The 27,008-nt window shown below is 44.2% G+C and overlaps 1 protein-coding gene across 1 annotated transcript in view; it reads right to left on the bottom strand.

Moving 5' to 3' along the window:
• FKBP1B (FKBP prolyl isomerase 1B) overlaps positions 1–27,008 on the bottom strand; it is a 105,629-nt gene that overhangs the window by 71,098 nt on the left and 7,523 nt on the right. Inside the window, exon 2 of the mRNA XM_069236027.1 lies at positions 20,575–20,622. Coding sequence (XP_069092128.1) covers positions 20,575–20,622 — 48 coding nt within the window. The remainder of the gene's footprint in view (positions 1–20,574; positions 20,623–27,008) is intronic.

Here is a 27,008-nt window from a genome sequence, read left to right as displayed (position 1 = left end):
GCTGACAAATTCTAAACATCCAAGTTTTACTGCCTAATGAGGAAATGTGTAACATTACCGTCTATATGGAGAGGAAACGTGCCAACATTATTAGCAAGAAGGCTGCATGGACCACGTGCTGACTAATTTGAGCACCCCCAATCACCTCCTAAATAGGGTTGCCACATTTCTCAAAGAAAAGTACCAGCCATGTCTTCGAGTTTTTCGGAATTTACGAGGGTCATAATAATTAGCAAGATTTTATATAACACTATTTTTAAAGTAGCAATTCTGCACCAGTTTTCTTTAAAACTCAATTGGAAGCGGTTTAGACAGCTCTAAATACGTTTGTTGCCACATTTGCTGTTTTAAATTTTACACGGGGAACATACCAGATATTTCGGATTTTCCTAATTTTTAGACTGGCCTTCCGATAAAAATACTAGCACTGCTGGTTAAATACTGGTCAGGCGGGAGCCGTCCCTGAACTACGTAGACACATTCTCTGTATATTAATTTGAGCTGCGCAGTTCTTAACGTCTTTTCAACGGCTTGTCAAACTGTGAGGTGCACTGGGCCAGGGCGGCTGTGAGGGGCATCGAGAGAAACCAGAGGAGGAGGAGAAACCAGAAGGGGCAGCCACTCAGAGGAGAGAGAAGGAAATGGAGAGGGAGAGGGAAAGGGAAAGGGAAAAAAAAAAAAGAAAGAGGTAAATTGATTTTTATAACTGATAGGGTGAGGGGTTTTGAAAGTAGGGGTGCATAAATCCCCGTTTTTTCAAATCTGTAGTAAGAAGAGGCCAAACCTCGGGAAATTCCACCAGTTTCTGCTGCGTTCCCAGCTGGTTGCCCCAGCTTAGAACAAGGGTGGAATGCAGGCAGACTGTCCTGCAGCGCAAGAATTCCTGGGAGTTCAGCACCGTCAGAGGTCAGAAAACTAACTCCCTTTACAGTAATTCCATTAAGTTAACTGACTGACCCTTGACGGTGCATCAAAGCAAGTTCCCCCGCAGGAGAACCGGTGCTTGGCACCTGCCTTGTGGACGGCCTAAGAGCACCATGCAGCAGGCGCCCCTGCAGGGGATGGTGCGTTCAAGAGCGCTGTCGGGGGGTCCAGACAATGTTTACCATAATGCAATAGTATGAAGGTAAATGCATTGAACGGTCCCTCAGTAATCCTAAAAGTGTTTTGGGCTTTTTTTTTCCACTGTGGAGCAGCCAGATACTGATACAGAGGTACAAAAAGGTGTTTCGAAACTCGCCTGAATACGTTGCACACCCCTAATTAGATAACAAGCATTTGCAATGCAGTGGGTCTCGCGTTAGAGCTATTAGCGTTGTAAACTCCTAACCGGACTTTTCTTGCCACAAAAACTAATAATAAAAAAATTAAAAACATTTTCACATATGCGAGCCGCTGGTTGCCATGAGCGTGAAAGAGACACAGAAAAAGAAACAGAAGTTCGCTCGCAGTCAAACTTATCGGCAAAAGTGCAATTATCCATGTAACAGGGTCGATATCAGGCAAAGTGCTCGACTTCTACCCAGCGTGATCGTGCTGCGCAGAAAATGAAAAGATAAAGTAGTCCAGAAACCAGCTGAAAACGCAGAGCCTAATATGTTTTCATTAGTTTACCGGTGCGCTGGAGTAGGGTTAAACACCGGAAAAGGCATGACATATGCATGCCTTTCACAAATGGAATCAATCAATTTTTAAAAGGCAAGCCCATAAACTAATGAAAGTGACAGGCATGACGTGGGTGTGGTTAGAAGCCAACAGACGGATTACAACATGGTCCAGAACGATTGCGCGCGCTCAACCCTAAAAACACTAGCGATTACTTCACAGCCTATGGTCACTCGCATTACGAAAATCTGCCACTTGGCCACCTCAGAGAATCTGGGATAAATATACCTTAATTTGCAAACCACTAGTTATTGCCACAGCAAAACATTCGACATGCACCTACCATTAAATACATGCCCTCGATTCTGCTAGGATTGGAGCCAGGAGTGTAAATTAAACCAATATTTCTAATACTTTCTCAATACTTACTAGTCCCTTCTGGCCAGTTGACACTTAACAGGTGTTCTGTTCAGTTGTAAAGTGGAGGGGCAATAAAAGATGCCTTTAAATCTTGTTCTTATGTCACATTTGCTCTGTGTTCACAGACAGAGGTCAAAAGTCAGTTTTTCTTACAATTAATTTTCCTTCTGACTTCAGAGTTCCAGGACTTTGTAAGGTGAACTGTGTGACTTGTTGCTTAGAATGTAAAATAAAAGGATATAGGGTGTCAGGTTTTTCCTAACACACAACATTTAAATGACTAAGTCAACTGTGCAAACATTTCAAAATATATTTCAGTAGTTGTGAAAGCCCTTTTTATATTTGTGTGATGAAAAAATATTTTGATAGGATGAAACTCAAATCAGAATACTTTACATGTTGATGTGAAAAGGATATGTTTTCTGAAACCCAATTTTCACAGATTGTTAATACACTATATAGTTTTATCAGTAAAGCTGCAAGTTAGCAGAGAGGTTTTTGGACATTTCTTGGAAAGTTACTGTGTGTAGATGACATGTTACCACATCATGGTTTAGTAATATATTTATTAAAATTGAGTGTTTAAAGAAACTGAGAAATACTACTGCCCTGATGGCAATGTTGTTAGTAAACTAAAATAAGTCCTGGGGTATGTGGGCTAGACCTCATGGGTATGCAGGCTGGATTCTTGTGATGCATGCAGCAAACTTTAGTCTACTTAATCAAACAAAATAGTTGTTTTTGTAGAGCAGAAATGCTGAGCTCACAGATTTGAAGGTGCAATCATACGTGAGAATTAAGAAAACGGCGACTCTATAAACTATTTGCTGTGGATCACACAATTTGAGACCCGTTTACAGGTCAAGTATATTACAGTTGGGTCAAGTAGATTATTTAAGTTACTCAACCTGCAGGTCTAGTAACATTTTTATGATTTTTCAAGCCCTGCCTAAGTTAAGATCTTTGCAATGATTTCAACATTTTTGCAGAATGACTGGGTGCCTACACATTAATTTGGCTTAAATGTTGCTAAAGACATTTATGTAGAAGACGGCTGTATTGTCAAATGTATGACTGACATGTCCCCTGGGGCGGTGTTACATCTGATCCAAAAAAAGGAGCCAAACTTTGAAGGAAAATCCAAACTGGTGTCAACTCTATGGCACTGCCCTGAAAATGAAGAGTCTGATCGTGCGGCTCCAGCAGGGACTGTCACGCATGTCTAAGGCCATCCCTTGCCAACGGCAACCCATCACTGATTAAAGACAGCACAACTCCCTTACTTAACACCAAGGGCCCAAAGCACAACACACTAAGGATATGCACATAACTCCGTGCACAGGAAAACCGGAGACCAAGGTGAAAAACTGAGACCGCACCATCTCTTGTTGAAGATTATGCTGCAGGTTTATCAGCAAAAGGCATGAGCTAACTTGCTGGCGATCCAAGGTCAGCCAGTAACGTCAGAAGGTAAAGCTGGCTGCCCGCTGAGTTGATCATCAAGCACCAGGAAAATATTGCCATTCCTTCTGGTGCAGATGTTCGTCCTGTAACTGGACCCCAGTAGCTAAAGACTTTGATACCCCCCACGCTTGATGGGGTAATACCAGGTCAGCCGCTCAGTGGCTGTGGCTAACCATGGTGGAGGAGCGATGAAGGGGGTCTCTTGCAAGGGCATGCAGCGCTAAGCTGCTGCCCTGCCATTTTGAGCCCTTCGTGTGACGTGGCCAGCTTCATTCCTTACTCAATCGCCTACTCAGCATAAAATATAAATCAATATTTGAAGCTTTAAAGAGGACATCTGGTGATAGATGTCTCAAAATTAAACATAACGTCACCAAACATAGCAACATTCTGGAATGCTAAATGGTGGCCACTGCTAGTGACGCAGGACTGGGTAAAGAACATTTTTTTTCCTTCTTTCTTCATTGGATGGCCCTTTTAGTCTGCAAATAGTCTAGATTTATCTGGGAGAATCCTTCTCAGTCACTTTTCTATGTTGAAATGTACCCCCTTCCTATAATCAGGGCACTTTGATTTTACATTCTTCATACCCACAAGAAAACCGCGCCAGAGACTAAAACAGCTGCTGGTGAGTGCATCTTGCGCTTTGACTGCACGAATTTCCCTCCTGCCACCCCCCTTCTGGTGCTATCAGTGCTACGCGTCTATGTATTCTGGGAACTTCATCGGCCATCCACATTCCTGATTTGAACACGTCTGTAGTTCCCATTACCACATGCCACTCTATATATATATATATATATATATATATACATATACACATATACCTCACCAGAACCCACAATTCACAAAGCTACTCGCATACATCTCTTCGTATATGTACCTACACCACTTTGAACACAAGTCTAGGAAGAGAGGATGTGCTGTACAGCTATTTGAATATTGCAATCATTGATCTGTGTGCATTCTTAGTCTCAAGTTGATGTTTTATTTAGGGAGCCTGGGAGCACTTTACAGTGAATTATGTGTGCGCCGAGGACTAAACTAGAGCTTGCATATTGGAGGATCATAAATTTGACTCCACCTCTACACGTTACAATTATGCAATATATATGTGTGCACTTAGCACTACATATCCTGTATATTCTAACGCTATTAACATGAAGTGTTGCACTTGAACCTTGTACTGTAGTACATTCACTGTAAAACTAGAGATTCATATATTCTGTGTGCCTTAACCGTATTAAATGAAATGTATTCTTTGGAGATTGAATAAAACCTTCCTCACATTAATGACATGCATTAACATCAGAAACTAGAAGAACTCATGTAAACATGAGCATTAATGTTTCACATTTGAATTATAATGTAGTTCCTAGTTGCATTTATATTTGTATACTGAAAGTTGCTCTGTATTTACTAAAACTGTGAATCAAAATAATTTGCATTGATGCATTTGTAACTGAACTTCTTTTGTGACATTCTCATTTATTTGTAGTTCCATATGCACAAATGCCACAAATTTAAATGTGCACTATTGCATTATATGTTTAACTTGACATGAGTAGGCCTGAATTTCTTTCGACACGAAAACTGTTTTCCATTTAAGCTTGCGCATCTTTCTTTTCAGAGACCTTCCCATGAAAAGTTAGTTTGGAAATAGATGTGACACTGTCATAGCAATAGAAAGCCTGAGAAAAGGACCTTGATGGAAGAGCATCGGGAAACAGAGCGGGAGCTGACAGTCCCTATTCAGCAATGTAACAAGTGCTCAAGGCCCTTGTCATTCTCAGTACTGATCTGGGAGAATCCACAAATGTTGCAGCTCACAATGCGAGAATGGAAAGGACAATAGAACTCCTGATGGTGTGAACAAGGGGTGTTGCTTATAAGGATTTGTGTGATATTAACTAGTGGTCACACGGGTTGTTAGGCACTTACTTTCCTTTGGACTTTGGGAGGTACAGACCTTTATCGTTTGCCCTTCATTCTGGTGCCCTTGCTGAGTGTGGCTTAGGCTAACACTTATTTTTCCTGACTCTAAGAAGACTTTTGACTGAGCTTCTGAAAAGCTGTCACCTTCAAGTAAGTGTGTGTGTGTGTGTGTATATATATATATATATATATATACACACTTAAAAAACAAAAGGTTATGGCTCACATTTTAAACATACAAAACCATATAAATTCACCTGTTCTTGTTAGGGTTACCTCAAGTAACTATAACTCGTGCCCTAAGGTAACTATAACTTGGGTCCCCTCCAGGCACAGTTTTTAAGTCAAAGATTTTATACAAATATTAGATTGATATTATCAATGTCATCAAAGATGTCATGAGTGCCGTAATTTGTGGGGTACTTAGCAGTGCATGGCTGGGGCACAAATTATAGTTAACTTAGGGCGCAAGTTATAGTAACTTGAGATAACGAACTATAACAGGTGAATTTCTATGGTTTTCAGGACGTAAAATCCACTCAACCACTGCCACTGGCAAGTCTTATTTGATCAAGCTATTTTTAATACTTACTTGTCCCTTCTGGTGAGTTGATATTGAACAGGTGTTCTGCTCAAATGAAAAGTGGAGGGGCAATAAAAGATGCCTTTAAATCTTGTTCTTATGTCACATTTGCTCTGTGTTCACAGAAGTCAAAAGTCTGTTTTTCTTACAATTAATTTTCCTTCTGACTGCAGACTTTCAGGTCTTTGTAAGGTGAACTGTGTGACCTGCTGCTTAGAATGTAAAATGTCAGGTTTTTCCTAACACACAACATTTAAATGACTAAGTCAACTGTGCAAAAATTTCGAAATTTATTTCAGTAGTTGTGAAAGCTCTTTTTTATATTTCTGTGTTAAATATTTTAATAGGATGAAAACAAAGCAGAATACTTTACATGTTGATGTGAAAAGGATATTTTTTCGGAAACCCAATTTTTACAGATTGTTAATACACTATATAGTTTTATCAGTAAAGCTGCAAGTTAGTGGAGAGGAGGTTTTTGGGCACTTCTTGGAAAGTTACTGTGTGTAGATGACAACATGTTACCACATCATGATTTAGTAATATATTTATTCAAATTGATTGTTTAAACAAACTGAGAAACACTCCTGCCCTGATGGCAATGTTGTTATTAAACTAAAAGAGGTCCTGGGTTATGTGGGCTAGCCCTTATGGGTATTTGGGCTATATTCCTGTGATGCATGCAGCAAACTTTAGTCTACTTAATCAAACAAAAGAGTATTTTTTGTACCGCAGAAAAGCTGAGCTCACATATTTGAAGGTACAATCACATGTGAGAATTAAGAAAAAGGCTACTGTAAACTATTTGCCTAGGATAACACAATTTAAGACCCATTTACGGGTCAAGTACATTACAGTTAGGTCGAGTAGATGATCTAAGTTACTCGACCTGCAGGTCCAGTAACATTTTTATGATTTTTCGAGCCCGGGTTTTGTACATTTAAAATGTGATCCTAACTATAACACCCCTTGTAGTGAAATATGTGTTTTTTACCACTGACTTTGTGTTGCATCACTTTGCACCTGGATTAGTTGTCCAGTGTTCACCAGTTGCAGACTGCATTTTGTATTCAGTTTTAATTGTCAACGTTGTAAACTGTGCTTGTTTTCGTGCTCTTTCTTACCGAAGAGCTAGAACATCTTATGGGGGAGTTAGTCAGTCAGCATGATAAGGACAGCAGGGAACGTCTACGGCTTGGGAGAGACACCTTGGGAAAATGGCCAGTTCCAACCTGTTTCTTTCAACTCTGACCAAAATTAGCCAGCATGTTTGAATTGCTAAATGAGTTTTTTTTTCCAGAAAGCTCCTTCTGATTATTTAAGGTATAAAAGACCCAGTGCGAGTGAGAGTGGCTTCAAGCAAAATTCTTGACGTTGGATGCCTGATATCTGTCCTGTGAGGATGGTTATCTCTTTTGCAGTCGAAAGGGTTCATCGTCTTGCTGGCATGAGAAAGATGAAGAGCTTGGCAGGCCCTACGGTGATGAATTTTTACTTCATTATTTGCTTTGCATAATATAACTACATATCTTTGCTGTGTACGTTGCAGTTGAGAATCATTTTGGTATGTTTACTTTCCATTGCTGTGACTATTTTTTTTAAACTTGTGCTTTCAACATGCTAACCTCTTTTTTAGGAACCTCGTGGTGAAATAATAATAAATGTCTTCTTTGAACTGAGAAGTTCATTCCAGAGATTTTCGTCAGCTTGGTCATTAGTGAAAGCAAAACACCACCCTAAACCCTAAAAATGCCCTTTCCACCCCAAAACCCATACCCACCCTAAATCCTAAAAATGTCCTTACCACCCCAAATCCCATACCCACTCTAAAACCTAAAAATGCCCTTACCACCCAATAACCCATACCCACTCTAAAACCTAAAAATGCCCTTACCACCCCAAATCCCATACCCACTCTAAAACTTAAAAATGCCCTTACCATCCCAAAACCCATATCCACCCAAAACACCCCTTCCCACCACGAATCCCAAAACCACCCTAAACACTAAAAATGCTCTTACCACCTTAAAACCCATACCCACCGTAAACCTCCCTTACGATCCAAAAACCCATACTGACCCTAAAACCTAAAAATGCCCTTAACACCCAAAAACCCATACCCACCCTAAACATCCCTTATCACCCAAAACACCATACCCATCCCTAAAACCCAAAAATGCCCTAACCACCCCAAAGCCCATACTCACCCTAAAACCTAAAAATGCCCATAACACCCCAAAGCCCATACCCACCCTAAAACCTAAACATGCGCTTACCACCCTAAAACCCATACCCATCCTAAACATCCCTTACCACCCAAAAAAAAACATACCCACTCTAAAACCTATTAGAACATTGGAGGTTGGCAGCTCCATTGAAAACAATGGAGTGCTGCAGGCTTTTACTGGCCAGTAAAAGCCCGCAGCGCCAACATTCCAATGTTCGCTTTGTTCACAGCAACAGCTGTGAACAAAGCCTCACGGAGCCCGAGGGGATTTTAATCCCCTCGGGCTCCGTGAATTTTTTTTTTTTTTAATAGAACATTCTGCCCTGTGTGGCAGAATGTTCTAATAGCCTTAGAACCCGCCGTAGCGGGCTCTACCGGCTATTAGAACATTGGAAGTTGGCAGCTCCATTGAAAACAATGGAGTGCTGCGGGCTTTTACTGGCCGGTAAAAGCCCGCAGCGCCAACATTCCAATGGGCTTTGTTCACAGCAGCAGCTGTGAAAAAAGCCACACGGAGCCCGAGGGGATTCTAATCCCCTCGGGCTCCGTGAGCAATTTGTTTTTTTTAAGAGAACATTCTGCCCTGAGTGGCAGAATGTTCTAATAGCCTTAGAACCCGCCGTAGCGGGCTCTACCGGCTATTAAAGGCCCTCTCCCTTGTTAAATGCCCTCGCCTTCGGCTCGGGCATTTAACTCGGGAGCGGGCCTTTAATAGCCGGTAGAGCCCGCTACGGCGGGTTCTAAGGCTATATTAAAGTCCCTCTCCCTTGTTAAATGCCCTCGCCTTCGGCTCGGGCATTTAACGCGGGAAGCGGGCCTTTAATAGCCGGTAGAGCTCGCTACGGCGGGTTCTAAGGCTATAAAAATGCCCTTACCACCCAAAAACCCATACCCACCCTAAACATCCCTTATCACCCCAAAGCCCATACCCACCCTAAAACTTAAAAATGTCCTTACCACCCAATAACCATTACCCACCCTAAATCCTTTAAACATATATATATATATATATATATATATATATATATATACACACTCAAACCACTTAATACTTACCTGCATACACCTTTACCATTCACGCCTTTACAAGATTAAAAAAAATACTTACCTTTTAAACCTTTACCACGCATATACCTTTACCATTCAAGCCTTTACAACAAAATCTGATGTAAAGGCATGCGTGGAAAAGGCACGCATGGAAAAGGCACTGTGGTAAATGCTTTGCAAGTGATGTTTCCCGTTTCTGCAGCCTCTTACATCCTTCATTTCTACTTTACTCATCCCAAACATCATGTTATTACTATCATCTCCCAATTAACACTTCTGGACTCTTCCCTCCTCTATCCCTCCATTATTCTATTCAAATCAACGAACAGACTTGCGTGTCCTCTGCTCAAATTAATTCATACCTTCCTAAACTAATACATGTAACGTGCTCATATTTCCCTATACTAATCCACCACTAATCCTTTAGTGTTTCAGAGTAGTGTGCTACTCGCCGAAAAGCGCTTCGACGTCTCGTCAGGGGTAGTGAGCGCTACATAAATACAATTAAAATTACAAAGGAGTACTAAGAAAAATTGACAAAAAAATAAATTATGGAAGATGAGCAGACAGACATGGAAAGGCAGGGAACAATGGGATATTCCTGAGGGTGCAGGGATTAATGCTAATTTACAGGAAATACACTAGAGAAAAAAACATTAGGATGTAAAAAGGCTTGTAAACAACAGAGAGGGTTCACTGACACACAAAGCACCATTTAACAAAAACCGTGAGAAACTGATATATGGAAAGAATGTGGTAGCACAGAAAGAAAAAGAGATATGGTGAGATTAGGAGGAAGGATGATTCCAAGTTGAGGACGGAGTGATGACAGCGTATTAAGATAACTAGAAAGGCAGACTGTTAAAGACACTACGACCACAAACACAAAATACCAAAGGACAACCAAGTGATACAGAACTGTAACACAAAATACTTTAGTACACTGGTAAAGGAAGAGGATACAAACCAGAAACAGAACGGAATTACACAAAATAATGTCAATCATTTTCACGAGGTGGGTAAAATCCTATTTACATCACGTCAGCCCTTATGTGTGTGCTGCTTGTTGACAACTGTTGCTTTTTATAGAAGGGGGTCGGTAGTCCGGAGTTCTACTACTAACACTGATTTCTACCTTCAAATAAAGAGGCGGATGTACAGAGTACATAGAGCTCGCAAACCCGTCTGTGTTTTTTTTGCACACCAACTGGTTTGCTTTAAACTCTGGATAATGTACTAGTTCAGTTTTTCTTAACTTTTTGACTTCTGTGGACCCCCACTTAAACATTAGTGGCATCTGGGGACCCCAAATGAATCACTCTTGGAATTCGAGCACCCCAGCATAAGCAATTTCGATGATTTGAACCGCACAATACACAAAATACAGAAACAAATATACTAACTATGAAATATTTTATTTAATTCGCAAATATATATTAAAAAATAACTTCAATTGAACTTTTCTAAACTCAGTAGAGGGCACCCATCGCCCATACTATATCCAGTTAATTTTTAGCCTTCCATTTCACATTCCTTTACAGGGCAGTGTAAAATGTTCATTTTTACATTGTTTTTTTCCATCAATACACTCTGGTAATCTGTTAATATTATTTAATTTCCTAAGCAGTCGTGGCCCCCGTCCCCACCACCACCCCTCCTAAAAGCAGGTGTTGCAAGCCCCCAGGTGTCCAAGGACCACAGGTTAAGAACTGATATACTAGTCCATCACAGCACATAAAGCATATTCTCAGACTTGCAAAAACTCTTGACTCATTAATCTGTACGAGGCAAAAGACCGTTTGCAACTCTTTGTGAATGGCTGCAGAAGCAGGAACGGATGCCTGTTTGGGACAGAAGCCTTTCATCCTTGCAATAGCACTGAGTGCAGACTTTTCTCAAGGCAACAAGAGCATCTTTCGTAACTAAATATTGCGAAGGACATCAAGGGAGCATGCAATGGTGCTCTGGACTGCTGTCTGCACCCCAAGATGTCACGCTGCCCTTGTGAACGAGGAATGTTGGGTGACGGTAAAATACCAACAGTTTGTGACCAGAACTGCAGCTGCAAACTATTACTATAATGTAGATCAGCTCACAAGGGAGAGGATGGTGCCCATTGCACGCCTCTCTGTCCTTGGCAAGTTTAAGCTTCACAACATTGTTAGAAGAATCCTACCTGCCGGGCAGCAAACCGATGAGCTGCCCAGCTAATAACCTACTAAATTCAAACTCAGGACAAGGGCAGCCCTATCGTAGTACAAGTGCCCGGGATGTCTGTTCCGTTGACTGGGGAAAGTGAACAAGTCCCTAGTTTGAGAATTGAGAAAGCAGAGATATCTCACTCCCTTCCCCCGGTTAACATAACCCCACTGGTTCATCACTGTTCTAACGGGTTTTTAGTAGGGGATGCTTGCAATTACAACGCAGTGCTCGTGTTATTAACAGGGACAAAGTGTGATGACCCTTGACCCAAGGGTAGGTCGCTCCCCTTGCCGCTGCAGCTCCTCCAGGTTCCTGAGTTCCTGAGACCCACCTCACAGTAAGTACCCCCCACCTCCCAGCCCCTCGCTCTGCCCTGCGCTACTCACCCTCTCTCCTGCTTCTTTTCTTCTTTTCTTCTTCTCTGTTCTTTTGTTCTTCCTCCTCGCTCCTCGTCTGTAATCTTCTTCTGTACTCTTCTTTCCCCGTCGTCACTCTACTTCTCTTCTTCCTCATCTTCTTCTGTGGTCTTCTGCCCTCTGTTCTTCGTTTTCTGTATCTTCCTCTGTATCTTCTTCTGTGTTCTTCTGTCTTCTTCCGGTCTTCCTTTCTTCTCTCCTTCCTGTCTTCTGATCTTCCTTTCTTCTCTCCTTCCGGTCTTCTGTTCTTCTGTTCTTCTTGTCTTCTGTTCTTCTTGTCTTCTGTTCTTCTTGTCTTCTGACTTCGGCTCTTCTGCCTCCTCCGTCCTATTCTCCCCGCGCCTGCCCTCCTGCTCCTGCCTCATCCCCCTCCCCCACTCGCATCCCCCTCTCTATCTCCCCTATCTAACCCGTTCACTATCTACCTCCCCCACTCCTCCTATCTACCTATCTCTCTATCTCTCTGTCCCACTATCTAACTCCCTCACTCTCCACCTCCTCCTATCTTCCTATCTCTCTATCTATTTCCCTATCTATCGATTTCCCTATCTATTTTCTCTATCTATTTCTCCCCCCCTCCTTCACCCCCTCTATTACCTATCTTCCTATCCTCTCACTCTACCTCTCACCCTCACCCACCTCTACAACCCCCCCTCCCCTATCTTCTCAACCCTACTCCTATCTTTCTCCCCTATCTCCTAAACCTCCTAACACTCACCACCCTCCACCCTTAAACCCCCCTCCCCCAGCTCTTCTCACTCTACCTGTCCCCCCCCCTCGCGCTTTCCCGCCGCGACCTCCTGCACGCCCCCGCCCCCCAGCTCCCATTCGCCCCCACCTGACCCCTCCCCCCCCCTACCTCATATGGCGGCCGCTGCGCGATTGCGCAGCGGGCGCGCCAGAGGCAAGCCCGGCTGCGCCCGTCCGCGCCCGTCCGCGCCTGTCCCGCGCCCAGCGCCACGACCCCTGGACCCCAGCTCTCCCAAGCCCCGCTGACCCGCTACGATCCCACCACCCTCCACGCCCTCAACCCAGGACGCTCCAACACTTGCTTCCAAGCTCACCCCAAACGCACCCATGGACCCTTCGCCTGCAACTCCTGCAAACGCACCTTCCACCACGCAACAACCATGACCACCAGCCCACGCGCCATCAACCACCTCAAGTGCATCCTAGTCAACGCTCGCTCCGTCCACAAACACGCCGTTGAACTCTGGGACCTCCTGGACTCCATAGCACTGGACGTCGCCTTCATCACGGAGACCTGGATGAACGCCTCCTCGGCCCCTGACATCGCCACTGCCATCCCCGAAGGCTACAAGATCTCCAGAAAAGACCGCACCAACCAGGTAGGAGGAGGTATCGCCATCGTCTTCAAAGACTCCATCAGCGTCACCACCTCCACCGAAGACACCCCTCTCGCCGCTGAACACCTGCATTTTCAGATTCGCACCGATCCGAGGACCACCCTCAGAGGATCCCTCATCTACCGTCCTCCCGGGCCACGCGCCCCTTTCAGCGACGCCATCGCCGACTTCATCTCCCCGCACGCCCTCGCCTCGCCGGACTACATCCTCCTAGGTGACCTCAACTTCCATCTGGAACAAAACAACGACCCCAACACCACCATCCTGCTCGACAACCTCGCCAACCTCGGCCTCAAACAACTGGTGAACACCGCCACCCACATCGCCGGACACACGCTTGACCCCATCTTCTCCGCCAGCAAACACGTCTTCTTCAGCCACGCCTCCGCCCTACACTGGACCGACCACAGCTGCGTCCACTTCACATTCCGACGCGAGACCCGCCACCTCCGCACCCAACCCATCCCTCGTCGACAGTGGAACAAGATCCCCGAAGAGCAACTCTTCTCCGCACTCGCCGCCAACCAACCCACCCTCACCACCGACCCCAACGACGCAGCCCTCAACCTCACAAACTGGATCTCCAACTGCGCAGACATCCTTGCTCCCCTCAAACGCATGCATCGACAGACCAACACCAAAAAACCTCTCTGGTTCTCTGACACCCTCAAAGAATCAAAGAAAACTTGTCGTGCCCTTGAGAAAGCCTGGCGCAAGGAACGCACCGCTGACAACATGACCGCCCTCAAGAACGCTACCCGCGAACACCACCACCTGATCCGCGCCGCCAAAAGGAACTTTTTCACCGACAGACTGGACAAAAACAGACACAACAGCAGAGAACTCTTCAGCATCGTCAAGGAGTTCTCCAACCCCAGCGCCAACGCCGTCACACCCTCACAGGATCTGTGCGAATCCCTCGCCACTTTCTTCCATCGCAAGATTAGCGACCTCCACGACAGCTTCGGACACCAGACCCAACCAAACACCACCGAACCGGCATCCACGGCCATCACCCTCAACAACTGGTCCCACATCAACACGGAAGAAACCAAATCCATGATGAACTCTATCCACTCCGGCGCCCCTTCGGACCCCTGCCCGCACTTCATCTTTAACAAAGCCGACGACATCATCGCCCCGCACCTCCAGACCGTCATCAACTCTTCTTTTTCTTCTGCTACCTTCCCCGAATGCTGGAAACATGCCGAAGTCAACGCCCTACTAAAGAAACCTACGGCTGACCCGAGCGACCTGAAAAACTTCCGCCCCATCTCTCTTCTGCCTTTCCCAGCCAAAGTAATAGAGAAGACCGTCAACAAACAGCTGACCACCTTCCTGGAAGACAACAACCTGCTCGACCCCTCACAAACCGGATTCCGAACCAACCACAGCACTGAAACCGCCCTCATCTCAGTCACCGACGACATCAGAACCCTGATGGACAACGGTGAAACAGTCGCCCTCATTCTGCTCGACCTCTCGGCTGCCTTTGACACCGTCTGTCACCGCACCCTAATCACCCGCCTCCGCTCCACCGGAATCCAAGGCCAGGCCCTGGACTGGATCGCCTCCTTCCTCTCAAACCGTTCCCAAAGAGTTTACCTCCCTCCGTTTCGCTCAGAACCCACCGAGATAATCTGCGGCGTACCCCAAGGCTCATCACTCAGCCCGACACTCTTCAATGTCTACATGAGCCCCCTCGCCAACATCGTACGCAAGCACGACATCATCATCACCTCCTACGCCGACGACACACAACTTATACTCTCCCTCACCAAGGACCCCGCCAGCGCCAAGACCAACCTACAAGAGGGTATGAAGGACGTCGCAGATTGGATGAGGCTCAGCCGCCTAAAGCTGAACTCTGAAAAAACGGAAGTCCTCATCCTCGGCAACACCCCATCCGCCTGGGACGACTCCTGGTGGCCCACAGCCCTCGGCACCGCACCGACCCCCACAGACCACGCCCGCAACCTCGGCTTCATCTTGGACCCTCTTCTCACCATGACCAAGCAAGTCAACGCCGTGTCCTCCGCCTGCTTCCTCACCCTCCGCATGCTCCGCAAGATCTTCCGCTGGATCCCCGCCGACACCAGAAAAACCGTGACCCACGCCCTCGTCACGAGCCGCCTGGACTACGGCAACACCCTCTACGCCGGGACCACAGCCAAACTCCAAAATCGCCTGCAACGCATTCAAAACGCCTCGGCCCGCCTCATCCTCGACATACCCCGCAGCAGCCACATCTCCGCACACCTGAGACACCTGCACTGGCTCCCAGTCAGCAAAAGGATCACCTTCCGACTTCTCACCCACGCACACAAAGCCCTCCACGACAAGGGACCGCAATACCTCAACAGACGCCTCAGCTTCTACGTCCCCACCCGCCTCCTCCGCTCCTCTGGCCTCGCACTCGCTGCTGTCCCTCGCATCCGCCGCTCCACGGCGGGTGGGAGATCTTTCTCCTTCCTGGCGGCCAAGACCTGGAACTCCCTCCCCACCAGCCTCAGGACCACCCAGGACCACTCCGCTTTCCGGAGACTCCTAAAGACCTGGCTGTTCGAGCAGCGATAACCCCCCCTTTTTCCCCTAGCGCCTTGAGACCCGCACGGGTGAGTAGCGCGCTTTATAAAAATGTTAATGATAATGATGACACACATTACACAAACGGGGATTGATCTTGGCCACCGAGGGGAGTAGAACCTTCCGGGTCTTTCTTTTCATCTTCATTTACAGTTCTACATTTTGCTGTTGTATGTAAAATTATATTATGTTTTTTGTCCCAAAATAGTTGATTACATTTTCATTAGAAAGCAAAGATTGTAGATTATACTATATTGCACATGTTCATCAGATACAAAGCAACAATTGGACTCCAATATGGGCGTTACATCAACGCATCAAAATGTACAAGTGAACATGACGTGATCCTTGGAGGTGCGGCTACTGTGGTATGGGTGTCGTGGAAACAAATGGGTGCGCATACTGGTTAAAAAGCTAATGCTTTTTGCTTTCCCTGAAAAAGAGAAAAGACAGAATACAGGAAATAGGAGGTAGAAGGTCTCAAATCTTATAATCTTTTACATTTTTAGCTCTGCTTGAACAATGTCGTCACTGAGTGTTGTCCATCATCTAAGCTCCAAACCATGGGTTACTCGTAGACTAACTAACCCCTGAGTACTCAAACCACTAGTCTGGGACCCAATTATTTATGCTTTGGACCCAACGCGCCGTGCCTTAGTACCCAGGGTCCTCAAACCCAATGCCCGGTGAGTTGGCAGGAAAGGATAATGTCCCTTTAAGCAGATAGCCACTCTCCCTCCTCTCTTCCACACCATGCAGATATAGGGTTGTGAGTTGTTTTTTTTAAATATACAACTTCCTGTCCATTTTTGCTTCACTTTAGAAATCCTTCTCCAATATGTTCTCTAATCTAGCCATATCCTCTGAAATATGATCTCTCCAACCGGACAAAGAGTATAAGACTTCACCAAAAAGTGGACAGGGTTAACAATTTTCCGCTGGTTATACCCCTCCCAATCTACTTCCGGATTAACTAGGGCATTCTCCCACTGGACATATGGAGATAATCCACTAACTTAATCACATACCATGCCTAGCTCCCGCACGAGTTTCCATTTGGATAAATCTTAGTTTTCACTTCTCCAAACACTCTTGAAGTGGTCTAAAATTCCTGTCAATTATACCAAAGCTTTTGGTGGATGAACTGTGCTTATGGTAGCAGTGTTACCTGCAAAAAGACGTCTCAACCTGCTGGTCGATCTAAATCACCACGGATGAAGGCTTGCGCTGAATGGGCATTAGGACATCTCCCTGGGGCACTCAAGCGTAACCTGGTGCCCCCACCCAACATTAGTCCTTGCCTCCTGCCGCATCCCCAGCACCGAACATAGCTAGTTAATCGTTGGCCAGTACCAGGGTAGTCTTCTGAGTGGAGCAGCATCAAAAGGTTTGCATTAAGTCAAGTATACCATATCGCAGTGGGAGGGGGCGTGAGGGGGTGGTGGCTGTGCGCATGTTACCATACAACATTCATGTTATATTGGTTTGGCTAGATTTTTTCCCTTGTCCCATTTTAAACTCATTCCATTTGTGACCTTGCCATTATCGCCAAGATTGGGGGGTAGTGCATTATATAGTGATGTGGTTAGTATCGGTACAAGTGAGGGCTGCAATACATATATAGTAGTAACAGACTTACCTTAAAATAACTTAGTTAAATAAAATAGGGCAAAACATGAACTCTTTTACAAAATACTTCCAATTACCTTTCCTCGGCTACCCCCTCCCCTCCCTGCCACAGTTTCAGACCAAACATGAATGCAAAACAAATATTTATCCAGACAAGACGTATAAGAACCGGATGGGCAGCATTCTTTCAAGTGTTATATAAACAATCCAAATACTTCACATGATTGAGAAACAAACATATTCCAGAATCACAGAACTGTGCTGCGCGTACATGCACTGATGCACACAGCTAGCAGGGTGGCTTACACACTCACTGTGGGTGCACAGGACAGCAGGGCAAAACCCCCTGAACTATTCAACACTTCCGTTCTCGTGACCTCCAGAGCAACCTCTAGCATCTCGATGCCACAACACTACCTCGCATTAAACTCTTGGAAAGCCAGCCTTTTGTTTCTGGTGAACTGAAGGAAGGTAATCTCAATTCTTTGAGAATGTAAACATTCCTATAGGTTCAACACAGCCTATTTACTGCTCGTTAACTCCAATGAAAATGCGCTCACTGGGCATTCACAAAGTTCCAAATCAAAGAATTTAACAAATCTTAAATAAAAAACCTAAAAGATAAACCTTAATATTAGTGCTTGCTTGTAAGTGAGACAATATTAGCCTACTGGCCTACTCGCACAATAACTATGTTTAAAGAATTAGTCAGGCGACAGACAGACTTACAGTACAGCTACAAAGACAGGGGGATGTGATGCTGTGCAGTGTACGCTGTTTATTAAATATACTAGACAGGGCCACTGGAATTGTGCAGAAGCGGAGGACCAAACTATGCATCATGGCTGACAACATTACGCGGCAAGAAAGGGCAAGTTATGCACTGTAATGCAGCCTAGTCTGCAGCAGTGTTAATCAGTCACTTTCATCACTATTAGTAGTGTTTGGGCAAATATACCCCTGACTGATACCTGTTTAACACCTCAGAACAGAAACTAGCAACCAAAAGTTGACTAGTTAATCTTTGCAAAGAGCCGGCGAGTGCCCAAAAGCGCCTGTTGCGCTTTTTGTTTCGCAACTGTTGATTCCTTTGAGCTAGAAATGATTTTTTTGTGAAATCTGCAAATTACTCAGCAGATGGTGGATTATGTAGTAAATCAATAATTATGTGAAAAACGCTGCAGCCGTAGAATCGCACAATTCCAGTGGTCCTGACCATAGCCCACTGCATTGTTGTGTAATTAAGATAGGTGTCGCATATTTAATGGATACTCTAGTGCCCAGGAGATATAAAGTGGGAGTTGTAACCTGCAAGGTTCACCCTTGATGCTATGCACTCATTCCTCGGGCAACATATTTATGATAAGAAAGCTTACTAAACAAACTATTGTAAATGATTCGCCGTTAGATATACCACTCACTGGATGGCAATATTCAGGAGTCAATAATATTTCTGAAGAAATATAAACATCGCCTGCGTCACTCGGGTGGTGCAATCACTGCATGTCTGTTTGCAGGACGGTGGGTTACTGTTCCGTGAAAGGCCCATGCCTTGCTGACGACCCCCAGGATCCAGCGGGGTACCTAGGAGCTGGATCCCCGCCGACACCAGAAAAACCGTGACCTGCGCCCTCGTCACGAGCCGCCTGGACTACGGCAACACCCTCTACGCCGGGACCAAGCCAAACTCCAAAATCGCCTGCAACGCATTCAAAACGCCTCGGCCCGCCTCATCCTCGACGTCCCCCATAGCAGCCACATCTCCGCACACCTGAGACACCTGCATTGGCTACCAGTCAGCAAAAGGATCACCTTCCGACTTCTCACCCACGCACACAAAGCCCTCCACGACAAGGGACCGGAATACCTCAACAGACGCCTCAGCTTCTACGTCCCCACCCGCCTCCTCCGCTCCTCTGGCCTCGCACTCGCTGCTGTCCCTCGCATCCGCCGCTCCACGGCGGGTGGGAGATCTTTCTCCTTCCTGGCGGCCAAGACCTGGAACTCCCTCCCCACCAGCCTCAGGACCACCCAGGACCACTCCGCCTTCCGGAGACTCCTAAAGACCTGGCTGTTCGATCAGCGATAACCCCCCCCCCTTTTCCCCTAGCGCCTTGAGACCCACACGGGTGATTAGCGCGCTTTATAAATGTTAATGATTTGATTTGATTTGATTAGGAGCCATAAACAAGTGGCCGAAGTCTACCAGTTTACTACCATAATGCGTGCTGCATGAACTGCCCTGGCCATGCAAAAATAAATAAACAACAAAAATGTCACCCATCAATCCAAAACAATCTGTGAAAAAAAATCACAGAAATATGGCAGAAGATAAGATATATAACAATTCATCTATGTTGAGATACTCGTTTAAAGATTCAACCATTTATTGTAGTGTGCTCTGGCACCCTGCCGATCGGTAACGATGGGTTTGGGGGTTTTAGCAGGTTAGTTAGCCGTGGAAGACTGCTGTGTTCACTGGATTTTACCCCAATTGTTGCCCTAGTGTAGACATCTCTCACTCGGGCCTGGCTCGGGGCCTTTGAATGCCCTGAGGTAGGATGCGTCGGGCAGGTTACCAACTGTGGCAAGGTGGCCTGCCACCTGTGTGCAGTGCCGGTTGCTAATTCGGGGTGTCTCCGGCCGGGGACCGAACCTGTCCCTGCGGACAGGTGTGTAGTGTCTAATTTGATTTTTAAGGAAATACCACAAAGGCTGCGAGGGTCAGTCCCTGAGAACTAGATCTTATCCCTCCGACCCTAAATGCGCAGGAACTTTCCAATATACCACATTTCACTACTTCATGCCAGAATATTCGACATGAGGCGCTTTACAGCACGTTTTACCCAAGCGCTACGCCGTCTCCACCGCTAAACACACAGATGAAGGCCTCGTGGTGCCAAGGCTGGCTGCACACAGACAGGTGTCACCAACAGGCCTGTTGCTTTCAATCAGTTGTGTGCAGGGCTATTTCGAGCTGTCTGCCACCCAAAAAAGGGACCACCTGTCGGCTGGCATGGAAATGCACACTATCCCTGCCTTAGAGACTTCAGTCAGACCTCTGGATACAGCAGCTTCCACAATGCACCTTACCTGTGTAGTGTACAACGCAGGTCTGGCCCTTCTTCGGAAAGGTTCTTCCTGCAATAAAGGGAAGAAAAGAGGCCTCATTTAGTGCACCGTGTGCATGAAAAACGTAAATACAAACGCGTGTCTTTTAACCATGTTCACCCGCTCTTGCAGTCATGTTATTAATGCTTCCGACTTTGCACAAATGTTAATTTGAGGAGTGCAGCCGTGCTCAAAAGCAGACGCATCAGCCCAAAAGCGGGCCACTAACTCGGTGTACCTTCTTCCACGGATATTATGACTGATGTGACACAAATACAGCCAATATCTTTAAAAAAAAAAAATCATATTCTGCTTCTACACAGAGGAGTAAACGTGAAACATTCCTGAACTGTGAGCAACAAATAAATGTATTTACAAACTTCTATATCATGAAAGGCTGAATGCGGTGTTCTACGCCGATAATCCCGAGTGAACGAATGATAGCTATTGCTGCCATAAATGCACGAATATAAGTACTTTTCTACATTCGCAAAAAGTTAAAAATAAATTCCTGCATTCTGCTACTACTACAAACAAGAGTGAACGAATCTATGAACTGATCTACTTTACTGGCACAAACAGGAGTACATTACCTCCCCCACTCAGCTGATTCCACACACTGGCATGAATGAATAATTGGACTCTTACTACTTCCACACACAGGGATGAATGAATACGCACTCCCTACTACTACCTCACACAGACGAATGAATGAATACGCGCTCTCTACTACTCTCTCATGGAGGAATAAATGAATGCACCCTCTCTACTACCTTGATAGGAAGGAATGAGCGAATGTACCCCCTCTACTACTTCCACACACAGGAATGAATGAATGCACCCTCTCTACTACTTTCATAGGAATGAATGAATGCACCCTCTCTACTACTTTCATGGGCAGGAATGAATGAATGCACCCTCTCTACTACTCTCATAGGAATGAATGCACCCTCTCTACTAGTTTCATAGGAATGAATGAATGAATGCACCCTCTCTACTACTTTCATAGGCAGGAATGGATGAATGCACCCTCTCTACTACTTTCATGGGCAGGAATGAATGAATGCATCCTATCTGCTACTTTCATGGGCAGGAATGAATGAATGCACCCTCTCTACTACTTTCATAGGAATGAATGAATGAATGCACCCTCTCTACTACTTTCATGGGCAGGAATGAATGAATGCACCCTATCTGCTACTTTCATGGGCAGGAATGAATGAATGCACCCTCTCTACTACTTTCATGGGCAGGAATGAATGAATGCACCCTCTCTACTACTTTCATGGGCAGGAATTATTTTCCCCTTCCATTAACATGAATAGTAAATGATGCTCTGCTCCACTCCATCCACTAGCATGAATGGAATGATGAATGCGCACCCTGAGCACCCATCATGAAGAGGGCCGTGTTTAATATATGCATTCCATTTGCAGAAAGTGTTAGCGGTGCTAAGATACCACTGGGATGAAAAATTACTGACTGCAGTAATAAAATGATTAGAACACGTACTTGTGGACCAAAAACCATCATGGACTAGGAGTATATGTGTTAGGTGATTATTTACTGTAGTTTTATTTTGTTTTTCCACTGCTAGGACTCAAAGCCCTGGTCTGTGGCTGGGTGCATGCGTGCTGAAACAGATTTCTAACCCTGCCTGGTATAGGCTTTCCCGTCTGAGTTCGAAACAATCGAGAAAGTATGTCACCATACAGGCCACAATTCCCAAGCTCCATCAGGACATCCCCTGGGCGCGAGGACGTGTTAGCGTGTTGGCTGATAAACCGCCCCGATGTGCAAGAGCATTAGTTCTCTAGCCATATATCAGGTTTCCTATCTCTGTCCGCTGCAAAGGACCCCTCAGAACCACCCTGTAAGATAACGGGTGACGTGAGTGGAAGACGAGAGGCACTTCAGGTTCCCACCTTGGCAGTAGTATAGTTTAAAGGGTTCTAAGGAGAATGCGAACAGCAATGGGATCTAAGCACCATTATGCCTCACCAGCACCAAGTACCTCTACAGTCCAAGTATCACTCATCAGTATCCCAGTAGACCCTCTCACGGTCTGGTCGAGCGCACTCTCTCCAGACGGGTTAAATCACAAAAAAACGGTCTGGCCTTCCCTATAGAAATCCTGGTTTCAACGCTACATCACAGGATGCGAACTACACACTCAGATGAGGAAGGTCCTAGATTTCTCTCCTTCCTACGCATTTATATTTAGATATGAATCCCCTCTCAATTCTTCTACGAATACACAATTTAAAAAGTAGCAAAAACACGGAGAAAAAAAGAAAAAACAATTTTAAAGTTTACAAATGAAAGGTAACATACAAAGCAATAAAGAAAACCGTGGGAGTGGTTAACGGTGTTAACTTGAGAAAGCAAGGTGTGTGGCGGAATAAAAATGGACTTTTGGAGTTCATTTGACTATTCAAATAGCAATATAGAAATAAAGTGAAGGACTTAACAACATTCAAAAGAAAAATGTTACAGACTACTAGAAATGTTGGGGTGCAGGCATAAATGTGTGATTTTTCAGTGTTTGCACTCTTTCTAGGTAAACAAAAATCAAAGCTTAATTTTAAAAACAATGGTTGCATTTTTTTAATTTTTTTTAAACAAGCAATGAGCTTAATACTTTATTTGAACAGGTACTACCCTGAGCAAGCACTACGAGTGCTCATCAAAACCCATAAGCCAAACTTCATGCCACCCTCCTTCTTTTCAAGAAACATTTAGGGCCGGATCACGACCTTGGCGGATGGTATACCCAATCACAAACATGCCGACGCCCCGCCTGCTGTTCTACAAGTTTCATAGGATATAGTGGAACTTGTAATATGGCCGGCAAAATATCCGTCACGTCTGTGATGGAGTAGCTCATCCGTCAAGGTCGTAATCAGGCCCTTAGTTTTCAGGATACACCTACTAAGTTGTCATCAAATTCATCATGAAAAGACCATAGTGGAAACCTAAGTTATGACATTTATCTGATGGAAGAAATACAATGAATATATTAAGGAAACAATTCAGGACAAATATTGAGGAATTCACAAGTAGGGCGGATGCCGGACAGAGTACAGCTAGCAAAGTAAGAGCAGAGCAGGACACTGGGAGAAATCGAAGAAGGACGGAGTTTGAAGGCAACAGAAAGGGAAAACTTCAGGACATATTAACACTTGGTAAGAAAGTGAGAACAAGAGGTGTGATGAGCTGGGATGCACCAACTAAGAAGGGACAATGGTAATTGCCATTGACAAGCACAGAAAATATTAATCTGTGGAGGAGAGAACAAACAAGTGCAAAGTGTTAGAACTACGAAAACAAACTAAATCATTTTCAAAACAATAAGTTTAACAACAATCAAAGCCAAGAGGTCTGGTGTTTGCTGCTGACTTTTTGGCTTTTCCAGCATTTATTTTGTTTGTGAATGGCTTTTGAACGAAGACACAACACAGAAGTGGTCCGGAAGCAGAGATGGGGAAGCTGCTGTTCCCTCGGCTACGTAAAACAAGTGTTGTCTAAAGGTCAAACAGATACACAACTTATTTTGTGGTTGTGGACGTCATGCAAGACCATACAGAGTCAGGTAAGCCAATGGCTGAAACAGGCTGACCCTACACTCATGCAGCGTGGTGCAGCAGACCAATGTTTGAAGAGGGCTGACTAAACGCCTATGCAAGAAGTACATATATGTAAAAAATAAATAAATACACAGTCTTAGCTAATCCCATACCTAAAAACATAAAAAGTAAGAACAAAATTAAAAAATAAGAGAACATTTGGCATCTTCTCATACCACGTTAATACGCAGGCCCATCTTTTCTGTCCACAAGAGGATTCCACTCTCCAACAGTGGACAAAAGGAGCAAACTGCAAATCTGTTTGTTTGAAAATCTACATCTCAAAACCTGCATGGTATACAACCGTAATCAAGGATCATGTGCCAACCTTGACCCGGCATTAATCAGGACACAATCGTTGTCTTTCTTTCTACTAGCTTTTGATTGGGGAGAAGGTGTGTCATTCCACTGAAAGAATGCCTTTTTCAATTTTTTCCCTTGTGGGACTGCTTCAATACAATATACCAAAGTTGGTCATGGTGACAAACTACTGATTAAGGCTGAGCTGTTTATTGGAAACGTTACGTAGAAGATATCCTGACATTTTTTTTTTGTGTGAAAAGGATTTGTCACATCCAATAGGTTTTTAAGAGAGGATTGCTATAACACTGTGATAAAGAATATATATGCGGGGATTTCATTTTAAGGAATCTCACACCTAACCGGTGTAGGTAAGGGATTTGCACTTTGGTTGTCTTTTGGGAAAGCTCATACTCAATACAGTAGGCTTCAGCTGGCTATGGTGACAAGTGTGTAATCAAAGTTATATGCCCGACTGTTTCACTGGGAAAATATATTTCAGATGGCACAGTCCTGCTCTGTTTTTTTAAGGAAGGGCTGTCATATTTCTTAAGAAAAGCATATTTTAAAGACAATAGGCCTTTGAGCGTGGATTGTTATTAGACTGTGTATACACAACACAGTTCCGAAATGGTCATCTGCTGCTCTGTTTCAAAGTTCACTCACTTTTTATAGCAAAGATACACCCACAATGTTCTGGTGGTAGCACTTTTTTCTACTTTTATTCCTTAATTTAGCTTGCATATGCCTGTTAAGTCTGTGTGCATGTTTTACTGTGGACTGGGTAGTGGGTGAATGCAAGAATGAGTCAATACGAGGGTGAATGAACCCAGGAGTGGGAGGATGAGTGAGAGAGTGGATGTACGATGAGTAACTAACCCCACTTGTGACGGAAGATGCACTTTAGTTACAAGCCAGATCTAGTGGCCTTGCCAACGCTTGTTGCAACCATGAGTCAGACTAACTAAGAAGAAAGATTGCAAGGGTTGATTTAAAAAGCATTATCTCACAAAGAAAGATAGCTTAGTTAAAACCTCTAGCCGAGTTAACACCTTGCTCAACTGTAATAGGAGTGAACTATCCATTGGCAAGGGACACCTGGACAAAATATAACCCTTCTCGTGCATGTGCTTCATTTCAAAAGAAAAAACACGACCTGTAGGATGGTTATATTTCCTTTTAAAAAAAAAAAAGAACACCATGTTTTTAACCTAAAACCTTAAATAAATATATGAGTGAACTTCCAACCAGATTATCTTTGGAAATATAAAATATTCACATTTTCTGATGAACAAAACCATTGTATGTGATTTCATAGAAAAACAAATTCGTAGAATACTATTACTGAGGGATCAATTTAGCTAAACTGCTTAATGGAAAAGCAGAAGACGACTGGCATTTATCATTTCACAGAAACCAATACATAAAATGCCTTTTTAAAATTGAATTTAGCATTCTTTTAGCTTAAAATGTAAATGCAATCTTGATAAAGGGTTATCTGGTGGTTCGTTCCAAAGTTCATATGAATTATCCCTATACCAACCACAAACCCCCTTTTTTAATGGAAGTATGTTGCTTTTTCAGGGGGATCTCCTTATGCCACCCTTGTATCACTGTGCAATATTATTTTCCAGTGAAGTTGAGTTCCTCCTTTATATACATATATATAAGTTGAGAAGTAATATACTGATATCTCTTGAATTCATTATATCTAAATTAGTTTTAGACATCAAGAGTCCACTTGAGCGCAATGTTATGAATTTGGCACAAGTAATACTGTCCCAATTCAATAACAGAAATAGTGTTATATTAAGACATAGATGTTGACTATATTCAGATATTACTTGTTTGAATGTAAACGCGTTGCAATAGTCGCTGATACTCAAGTGATTCACCTTTAATTACAAGTATTTTTTCTATGTTTAATTTCACGCAAGTATGTTGGTCACATGAGGTGGTAGTACAGATTGAGAAAATAACACAGTGTTCACTCTTATGAACAAGGATGCTGCATAGCCAAAATGTGTTGTATAACCATACTCAGTCCAATAAAGTCCTGATTGCATCAACTCTTGTTTAAGTGCAGAATTATTTTTGGAACACTACCAGGTTGGAGACTATATATAGGTATGTGATCTTAAGAGCGTAGTTCGGGCATATCTGCTGGGAAACACCTTCAGAAAGAAGTATATATATTATCTATTGGTAGTCGCCAGTAGATAGTTATAATTAGTACATAGTTTACAAAAGGAAAAGTGTTTTTTGGTCTGCTCATAAGGTTGGCTCCGGTTGACGAATCTTCATGAAATTAAAAAAAAAACAAAAAAAAAACCTACTTTGTCTAGTTCTGCATGGAAAGTTTTGGGGTAATCTGTCAAGCAGGGGCCAAGGAAAAGGAGAGGGGTTGTAAAAAAAGTGTGTGTTTCCCATGTTACTTCCCATACAGAGTTTAGACACAACTACAGCCCAAACTGCTGAACAGAAGTACAC

Source organism: Pleurodeles waltl, chromosome 5 (genome assembly GCF_031143425.1).
Source record: "Pleurodeles waltl isolate 20211129_DDA chromosome 5, aPleWal1.hap1.20221129, whole genome shotgun sequence".
Lineage (NCBI taxonomy): Eukaryota > Metazoa > Chordata > Amphibia > Caudata > Salamandridae > Pleurodeles > Pleurodeles waltl.
Note: the sequence above shows the minus strand (reverse complement) of the source record. Positions and strands in the feature narration are given on the sequence as shown.